At 50.6% G+C, this 9,839-nt stretch overlaps 1 protein-coding gene across 2 annotated transcripts; it reads right to left on the bottom strand.

The window, feature by feature from the left end:
* Positions 1-2,407: 2,407 nt before the first annotated feature.
* On the bottom strand, positions 2,408-4,919 carry LOC123132548 (myb family transcription factor IPN2). 2 transcript variants are annotated; one of them, XM_044552377.1, is made up of 6 exons: positions 4,407-4,919; positions 4,242-4,318; positions 4,062-4,119; positions 3,883-3,952; positions 3,667-3,763; positions 2,408-3,375 (listed from the first exon to the last, which is right to left on the bottom strand). In XM_044552377.1, the coding sequence occupies exons 1-6, from the start codon at positions 4,594-4,596 to the stop codon at positions 2,779-2,781; spliced, it is 1,089 nt and encodes a 362-aa protein (XP_044408312.1). In that variant the 5' UTR covers positions 4,597-4,919; the 3' UTR covers positions 2,408-2,778. The 2 variants fall into 2 exon arrangements, with proteins under 2 accessions (XP_044408312.1, XP_044408313.1); XM_044552378.1 differs by having other exon boundaries at positions 3,691-3,763; positions 4,407-4,918.
* Between the last annotated feature and the right edge of the window lie 4,920 nt (positions 4,920-9,839).

Here is a 9,839-nt window from a genome sequence, read left to right as displayed (position 1 = left end):
CCTTATCTCTTCCCCACCACATCCAGAAGGCCATGGAACAATCTGGTGCGATGGCCGCTGCCGGCGCCATCCACCCCCAATCTTGGTGTTCCGTACAATGCACGGGTATCTTACTATAGTCACTAATTAGCAGCACACATTTGCATATTTTTTCCGTGAGCATGGATGTTGAATTGTATTTTCCGAAACATGCATGCTTTTCAAATACATGTTCACTTCATTTGTTTTTTTAGAAAAGAAGGATGACCCCCGGTCTCTGCATCTAGGAGATGCATACGACCACTTTATTGATTATTTTCAAGGACCTTACAAAGTATTACAAACAATATACCTGAATCCACCATCTTGGCGACATATGCCGCTACTCCTATCCATATGATGAAGGGATGCTAACTGGGCCACTACCCAAACCACTCACCTAAGCCTAACATCAAAAGCCGGAAACCCCAACCGAGCCAAATACCGGGTCTAGGGCACAATTCAGTCAGACACACTCGTGTGTCGTTGCCGCCATCTTCCACAGGCCCGTCTTCAGATCATATTGAGGCTTCTACCTTGTCTGGCCACTCTGCCATCGACGTCAACATCACTCCAGACAACTACCTCCTCCTGAGCGAGTCCATCTCCGCGCATCGGACGCCGAGCCTCCACAGCGCCATGCCGCCGATCTCCGCCGCCATCAATGTGTGAGATGAAGTACCGCTCCACCATCCCCCTAGCCATCACTTGCTCCAAAACGATGCCCCCAGGAGGGAAAGCGATAAAACACCATCATCGTCCGATCCGGAAGACCCAGATCTAGGGTTTTCCCCGAGCATCCCGAGCCTGATGATGCAGACTGCAACGACGATGCCTCGACAAGGGAACGACATCTAAGACGCCGTCATCGTCCGCCATGACCGTAGTCGGCGCGATTTTCATCGGCAGTTGCTCCATCAGACGTGCGCCACCGACGTCGCTGGTCCCTTCAACCGGAGTAAACTTCAAAACGATGCCCTAAAGAGGGACTACGACGCAAAATCGCCGTCATCGCTCGATCCCAAGGAGATCTAGGGTTTCCCCCGGAGATGCCCGCGCTGTCAAGTATCAGACAAGGGTAGAATCCCGGCGGATCTGCCCAGCTGCCGACGAGTCACACCCGCCACCGTGCCGACGGCAGACCAGTGATCAAGGCCCACGTTTGGGCATAGATCCGGCCGCGCCGCCGCGACTAGATCCGGTCACGCCGCCGCCATCCCTGGCGACCGCGACGCACCAGATCGCGAAACCTCCTGCCGCGGGGGAGCGAAGTCGCCGAGGCGCCGCCACCACCCGCCGTGGCGTCCGCCCCCCCGCCATGCTTCGGCCCGGGGGCGCTGGCCCACGCTAGCCCCACGCGAGCGAGAGAGCCCGAGTCCCCGCTGCCGCCGGCGACGACCAGGCTTCGCCTGGCCGCGCCCTTGGGTGGCAGCGAGGGAGGAGGAGGAGGAGTGGGGGAGGACCGGCCGACGGGATCTGGGGGCCTCCCGGCCGCCCATACGGGGGGTGACTCAGGAGGGAAGATGGGAGGGCGGGCGACTCGGGAGAACGATGTTTCAATCAAATCCAGTTCATTTGTTGTTGAAGACGTAGCACTTTTTGGATGGCATTGCTTTGTAAGACAAGGGCATTATGTAATACATACTACCCCTCTATCCGAATCTGTAAGGTGGACACAAGTTTCTAGGCTTTTCTTTTGAGGGAAGTTTTTAGGCTTTCAACTTCACTAACAAAACATGTGTTATATACTCCTTCTGTTTCTAAATATAAGTCTTTTAGATATTTCAATACGGATTATATATGGATGTATATAGACATTGGAATCTTTAAAAGAACTTATATTTAGGAATGAGGGAGTATATTTTTTAGTGGCATATACCACATGATTTCGTTAGTCAAACCGAAGACCTAAAAACCCATGCCATCCTTACAAACTCAATGGATGGGGCACTATCTCATGCATGCATGTGCATGCAAGCTTTGCCTTGAAGGTACTAAGTTACCACACTAACTAGCTAGAGTTGCGAACTCTGAAACATAAGCATAGGCATTAGATTGTGTATTCCTCAGTCATCCAAAGAGGTACTATTTCTAGATCGATGAGGTTGCACGTCATCAGTACAATTTATAGCCTTATTATGCATGCAAGCACATATCATATATGTTGTCCCAGTGTTCCTCGGTTTAGCAATAATTTGGCTGTGGGCATCCTCAGTGGTGATCAAAAGTTTTTTCTCTCTCTCAGTGTATATATATCCTGACATTCTTCCTTTTTATCCAAGAAAAATATAGTTTTGTTAGTTGATACGAGGGCAAGTGTCCGAAGTTACATTTGCACCACAACTCCACAAGTCACACAGCAATGCAAGAATTCAAAACTATGCGCATGTTCCAGACCCAACCAATAAGAATTAATTAACAATATGTTTTTGACGATATACATGTGTCCCATGATCAATGCATGGAAGCTTGCCACATCAGCATGCAAGATCACAAAATAATTAGATTACAAATTTACAACCGTCATAATTAATTAATTTAGAACACGTACAATTACACAACAGATCATCTTAGTTAGACCTTGAGCATCATCATGACATAGACATGTGATGCATCACTATATGTGTAAGATCATCCTGATCGACGCATAATTTCTTCTATAATTTCCTTGATTCCATGCACTCAAGCTATACTTATTTAGCCACATGCACCCGGTTAAGCAAAAAGCTCTAGTTAACTTAATTCGGTCGATCGCTTGATTTACCCGTAGATCACCGACGGGCTGCCCATCCTCTGGGCTCCCATGTGCGGCCGCCGGGGGGACGGCCTCTCGAGCTTCGACCCCATGCCGCCGTCGAATCCTCTGTTACCAGCGGAGTCGCCGGACATGGTCATCATCGGCTTCGCTTCGTACATGGAGTCTATGTCGTCCATCATCGGCGGTGCCATCTGGAGTAGCTGATCGCCCTTGTCATCCTCGTCGCCGTCGTCGTCGTCACCCCACATCATAGGGCTCTTGCCTCCGGCGTACTGGTTGGACCTCTTCTTCCCCAACGACCCAATGCCGCCGCCATCGCTGCACGCGAAGAAGCTCTCCATTGGCTGCTGCTGCTGCAGGTCTAAGTGACCGCCTCCGTAGAGGTGCAGGTCCTGCAGGGAAGGGAAGCCCATGGAAGCCGGGCCAATGTCCTTGATGGAGCACACGTCCAGGACGCCGGCGTGGCTGCCTAGGGATTTGTACCCGGCAGTAGGGCTCGCCGCGACGTCGCCGGTGGCAAGCGTCTGGTATGCTTTCTCCAGGATGGACTGCATGTACTTTCCCTGGGCTTCAATCCTCATTTGGAGGTGCTTCTGCACCTGCGTGTCAATTGTCATGTACTCATGTTCATGCATGCATGAGCTAACTAATTTAAGCATCATTAAGCTACACAATTAGTGACAACCTAGTAAGCAATTAAACTTGATGACAGTGTTTTTGCATGCATGCATGTAAGATGTATCTAAAAGTTGAGGAGCATGAGCTGCATGGGAAGGTGGTAAGGTGCTCAGGAGGAAAGGGGAGTTGAGTAAACTTCCTAATGTTCTTAAAAGGAGAAAAATAAACTTCATGAGAAATTGACAGTCTTTTTAGCATCCACCCATGCGTACTTTGATTCTTGGTTGATTAATCACCTCTAGTTGCTCATGCAGCCTCCTTTGAACCTCCATTTGCATTCTGATGGCCTCGTTCATGTGCACGTTGCGGCTGAAATTAAGATTCACAAACGGTAAAGGAAAAGTGGTGAGTGAAAAGCTTAATAATTGGGATATGAGTGAACGCAGAGTAATTAACATACTCTACTTCTTACTAACTGATTAACTTACTCGTTCATGTTTCTCCCCATTATGCCTGAAGAAGAGGCCGCGTTTCTATGCATCTCCATTGCTGCCGCAGCTGCGAAAAAATTTCAACAACACGAAGATATAACATATATACCGGAGTAGTAGAGTAGTCATATGCACAATTTTATCTTCACAATTGAATCGCATGAGTTAGCTCTTACCATCCTTAACTGCATGATCGTTGAAGTCCTTGTGTGGCTGCTTTCCCAGCCTGAATTTCTGCACATGAAAAGACCAAACAGATTAGCCAGCATGCATGTGTGAGAGAGCGCATCATGCCAACAAGAATTAGACCTAACCCTAATTAGAGGGTGCAACAACACACACATGGCCGGACGCACCTGAAGGTGGCTCTTGAGGTGGTAGAGAGTGAGCCCCTTGACCCCCATGACCCTCATGATCGTCTTCGGCGTCGCCTCTACAACAAGCACAAAATTCTCAGCGACGGAATTAATAATTAAAAAAAATGACCAGCTCGCAGCACATGAAGGGTTTTGGAGCCGTACTGTCGGGGCCGCCGAGCTGGGCGACGGCGTCGACGAAGCGCTCATGGAGCTCCACCGTCCACCGGAGGCGCGGCTTGGGGTCGGTGGTGAGGACGAGGCCCGAGTCGCCCTGCACGCACATGGGCGCCCCGCCCCCCTGCACCGCCACCGCGCCAGCGCTGCTGCTAGTGGCCTTCTTGGAAGAGAACATTCTTCTCTTGTACTATTCTCCCCTGCCGCTGCCTCTCCTCTCCCTAGATCTCCCGGATTGAGCGCGTAGGGGGATTGGATTGGAGATTCAAGGACAAGGAATAGGGTTCGATCGTCCGCCCGCCTCCCGCGCTACGAGGCGACGCCGAGAGACCCCTTCTTGTTGCCCTCGTGGTCGTGGCGCGCTGGTCTGTGTGTGGTGGCTGGCTATAGCTAGCTAGGTCTGCGTTGGGGTGGTGTCTTCTTTCTTTCTCGCTTGCTTGGCCGGGCTGTGTGGCTTTTGCTTTCTTTTCCTCCCCTCTCTTTCTTGCGAGGAGTCTTCACCTACAAAGCCCCCCCCCCCCCCCCCCCCCATGGGTGATATTCTATCATGGCGCAGAAAAGCAACCAGCTCGAAGGCTCCCCCTCCCGCCTTTGGCAAAAGAGGAGAGTCGTGGGGTCTTTTGAAGCCTGCTAATTAGTGATATTCGTCTACTATCATTTTTATTATGGGCCCAATACGATCGAGCATCATAGACACTGTTCATAGATACCTAAGCTAATAATATCAGAGGAAGACAGAAGAAAAGCTAATATTGGTTTTAGTTATTCATTCATACATGTTCATGCATATGTAATAGGATTAATCGGGTTATATAAACTGAGTAAGTTACGCAAGATACCCCCGCATCGCCCCTCCGCTCGGGCCACTCGGGTGGCTCCCCAACCCTAGCCGCCGCCGGGGCCTAGCCCATCTTCCTCCCCTCCTCCCACCGCCGCCGGAGGACGCCGCCGGCTTGCGCCCGAAGGCCGACGGCGGTGGCGGGGGCTCTTCCTCCCTCCCGCGTCTCAAGGGTGGCGGGGCCCCAACATGCGTGAAGGTGCAGTCGATCTAGAAGCGACGGCGTTGGCTTCGACGGCGGCGGCGGTCGGCCCTGCCTCGGGCCACGGGCGGCTGCTGCGGCGGCTGGCCTAGATCGGGCGACGGCACGATGCGGTCTTCGGCGGCATGTCATCTGGCTTTAGATCGGCGGCGACGTCGAGGGCCTGGTGGACTGCTTGGCGGCACCCATGGCAGATCTGTTCTGGTCGGCGTAGCCAGTGGTGGTGGTCATCTTCTTCATTGGCGGTGGCCGGCCAGAAGCTTGGTGATCGGATCTCGAGATCCATCATCTAGTCCCGGCTGCGAGTTGGGGAGACATGGTTGCCGGTGAAAACCGAGCCGACGGCAGGCGATGGCGGCGTTCTACGCCGTTACCTTGATGAAGGCATCGTCGTGTAACTACTGTCGATGCTCTGGGGGAAACCCTAGGATCTGGTGTTCCAGATCGGACGATGGCGGCACTGCGGTGTCATTTCTCTCTTGGGAGCATCGTTTGTGGAGCAGCGCTGGAAGTCAGAGGCATGAGGAGGAGCGGCTTCGTCTTGCATGGAGCTTCGGTGGAGATGTCAAGTCATGCTTGACCGACAGGTGCTACGCTTTGTCATGCCTGGTCGGCAGGTGCTACGCATGACAGATCTTACAAGGACTTCAAGCTGTGTCGGCTGGTGGTACTTGGCAGCATGTTGCTGAGGTGTATCAGTGGCGAGCGCGACGTGCTCAGCTGTTTGCGTGCAGGGAGGAGGTGCCGCTGGGCGTCGTGGTGGCGTCGACGATAGCTAGACCGAGCAAGGTTGATGCATCAGTATAGTTCTGAAGATGGAGCGGTGGCAGTTGGAGGCGGCGGCCTCTGAGAGCACGCCGGACCAGTGTGTGTCCCAGACCCGGCAAGTGGCTAGGTTGGGGTATCGGGTCTTAGATGTTAGGCTTAGCTGCGATGCCTGTTTGGTATTAGGCCCAGGCTATCTGTGCCCCTTCATCAACTAGATAGGTGTAGCGATAGTTTATTGCTTAGAGAACGACTTTTGTCTTACTGTTGTATGACTTTGTAAGGTCTTGTGAGAATAATTAATAAAGTAACCATATGCATCGCCCAGATGCAGAGGCCGGAGATCATCCTCCTTTTCTAAAACACACAAAACCCACCACGATTGTTACTAGGTATTTATAAAACCGCCGGTTTTGATTTCCTTTTTCAACAAATCACCGGTCCGATGCAACTCTTCACAAATACCACTAATGCCCGGCTAAGCATGCTGTCAAACCATGCCCCTTAAAAAAGCATGGTTTGACAATATTTCTGATTGGTGGGACCCATCTATCAAGGCTGGCGTGGTAGTTTAGGTAGACAATATGCTGAGGTGTACGTCGATGAGTGATACGTCTCCAACGTATCTATAATTTTTGATTGTACCATGCTATTATATTATCCATCTAGGATGTTTTATATGCATTTATATATGATTTTATATGATTTTTGGGACTAACCTATTAACCTAGAGCCCAGTGCCAGTTTCTATTTTTTCCTTATTTTTGAGTTTTACAGAAAAGGAATACCAAACTGAGTCCAATTGACGTGCCACTTTTTGATGATTTTTTATGGACCAAAAGAAGCCCCTGGAGTAAAATAGTTGGGCCAGAAGAGTCCCGAGCCGTCCACGAGATAGGAGGGCAAGCCCAGGGGGTAGGGCGCGCCCTCCACCCTCGTGGATGACTCGGGCACCTCCCTGACTTGTTCCCGATGCCAAAAATTCCTATAAATACTGAAACTTCCAGAAAATAACCTAGATCGGGAGTTTCGCTGCCACAAGCCACTGTAGCTACCGAAAAGCAATCTAGACCCGTTCCGGCACCCTGCTGGAGGAGGGGGGGGATCCCTCTCCGGTGGCCATCTTAATCATCCCGACGCTCTCCATGATGAGTAGGGAGTAGTTCACCCTCGGGGCTGAGGGTATGTACCAGTAGCTGAAGGAAATATGCCCTAGAGGCAATAATAAAGTTGTTATTTATATTTCCTTATATCATGATAAATGTTTATTATTCATGCTAGAATTGTATTAACCGGAAAAACTTAGTACATGTGTGAATACATGGACAAACAGAGTGTCACTAGTTTGCCTGTACTTGACTAGCTCGTTGAATCAATGATGGTTATGTTTCCTAACCATAGACATGAGTTGTCATTGTTGGGTAACGTAGCAGAAATTCAAAATTTTCCTACGCGTCACCAAGATCTATCTATGGAGAAACCAGCAACGAGTAGAAAGAGGAGTGCATCTACATACCCTTGTAGATCGCTAAGCGGAAGCGTTCAAGTGAACGGGGTTGATGGAGTCGTACTCGTCGTGATTCAGATCACCGATGATCCTAGTGCCGAACGGACGGCTCCTCCGCGTTCAACACACGTACAGCTCGACGATGTCTCCCACGCCTTGATCCAGCAAGGAGAGAGGGAGAGGTTGAGGAAGACTCCATCCAGCAGCAGCACAACGGCGTGGTGGTGATGGAGGAGCGTGGCAATCCTGCAGGGCTTCGCCAAGCACCTACGGAAGAGGAGGAGGTGTCACGGGAGGGAGGGAGGCGCCAAGGGCTCATGTATGGATGCCCTCCCTCCCCTCCACTATATATAGGGGCAGGGGAGAGGGGGGAGGCGCAGCCTTGCCCCTTCCTCCAAGGAAGGGGTGCGGCTAAGAGGGGGGGAGGAGTCCATCCTCCCCAAGGCACCTCGGAGGTGCCTTCCCCCTTTAGGACTCTCCCCTTTTCCTCCACTCTTGGCGCATGGGCCTCTAGGGGCTGGTGCCCTTGGCCCATGTAGGCCAAGGCGCACCCCCTACAGCCCATGTGGCCCCCGGGGCAGGTGGCCCCACCCGGTGGGCCCCCGGGACCCTTCCGGTGGTCCCGGTACAATACCGATGACCCCGAAACTTGTCCCGATGGCCGAAACATGACTTCCTATATATAAATCTTTACCTCCGGACCATTCCGGAACTCCTCGTGACGTCCGGGATCTCATCCGGGACTCCGAACAATATTCGGTAACCACATACAAACTTCCTTTATAACCCTAGCGTCATCGAACCTTAAGTGTGTAGACCCTACGGGTTCGGGAGACATGTAGTCATGACCGAGATGTTCTCCGGTCAATAACCAACAGCGGGATCTGGATACCCATGTTGGCTCCCACATGTTCCACGATGATCTCATCGGATGAACCACGATGTCAAGGACTCAATCAATCCCGTATACAATTCCCTTTGTCTAGCGGTATGGTACTTGCCCGAGATTTGATCGTCGGTATACCGATACCTTGTTCAATCTCGTTACCGGCAAGTCTCTTTACTCGTTCCGTAACACATCATCCCGTGATCAACCCCTTGGTCACATTGTGCACATTATGATGATGTCCTACCGAGTGGGCCCAGAGATACCTCTCCGTTTACACGGAGTGACAAATCCCAGTCTCGATTCGTGCCAACCCAACAGACACTTTCAGAGATACCCGTAGTGTACCTTTATAGCCACCCAGTTACGTTGTGACGTTTGGCACACCCAAAGCACTCCTACGGTATCCGGGAGTTGCACAATCTCATGGTCTAAGGAAATGATACTTGACATTAGAAAAGCTTTAGCATACGAACTACATGATCTTGTGCTAGGCTTAGGATTGGGTCTTGTCCATCACATCATTCTCCTAATGATGTGATCCCGTTATCAACGACATCCAATGTCCATGGTCAGGAAACCGTAACCATCTATTGATTAACGAGCTAGTCAACTAGAGGCTTACTAGGGACATGGTGTTGTCTATGTATCCACACATGTATCTGAGTTTCCTATCAATACAATTCTAGCATGGATAATAAACGATTATCATGAACAAGGAAATATAATAATAATCAATTTATTATTGCCTCTAGGGCATATTTCCAACAGTCTCCCACTTGCACTAGAGTCAATAATCTAGTTCACATCACCATGTGATTAACACTGACAGGTCACATCACCATGTGATCAACATCCAAAGAGTCTTGGGTTTGATCATGTTGCTTGTGAGAGAGGTTATAGTCAACGGGTCTGAACCTTTCAGATCCGTGTGTGCTTTACAAATCTCTATGTCATCTCCTAGATGCAGCTACCACGTTCTATTTGGAGCTATTCCAAATAACTGTTCTACTTGGAGCTATTCTAAATTGTTGCTCCATTATACGTATCCGGTATCTCTACTCAGAGCTATCCGGATAGGTGTTAAGCTTGCATCGACGTAACCCTTTACGACGAACTCTTTTACCACCTCCATAATTGAGAAAATTCCTTAGTCCACTAGTTACTAAGGATAACTTTGACCGCTGTCCCGTGATCCATTCTTGGATCACTCTTGTACCCCT

The sequence above is a fragment of the Triticum aestivum genome, chromosome 6A (genome assembly GCF_018294505.1).
Source record: "Triticum aestivum cultivar Chinese Spring chromosome 6A, IWGSC CS RefSeq v2.1, whole genome shotgun sequence".
Lineage (NCBI taxonomy): Eukaryota > Viridiplantae > Streptophyta > Magnoliopsida > Poales > Poaceae > Triticum > Triticum aestivum.
The sequence above is the reverse complement of the archived record's forward strand: the minus strand, read 5'-3'. Positions and strand labels throughout refer to the sequence as shown.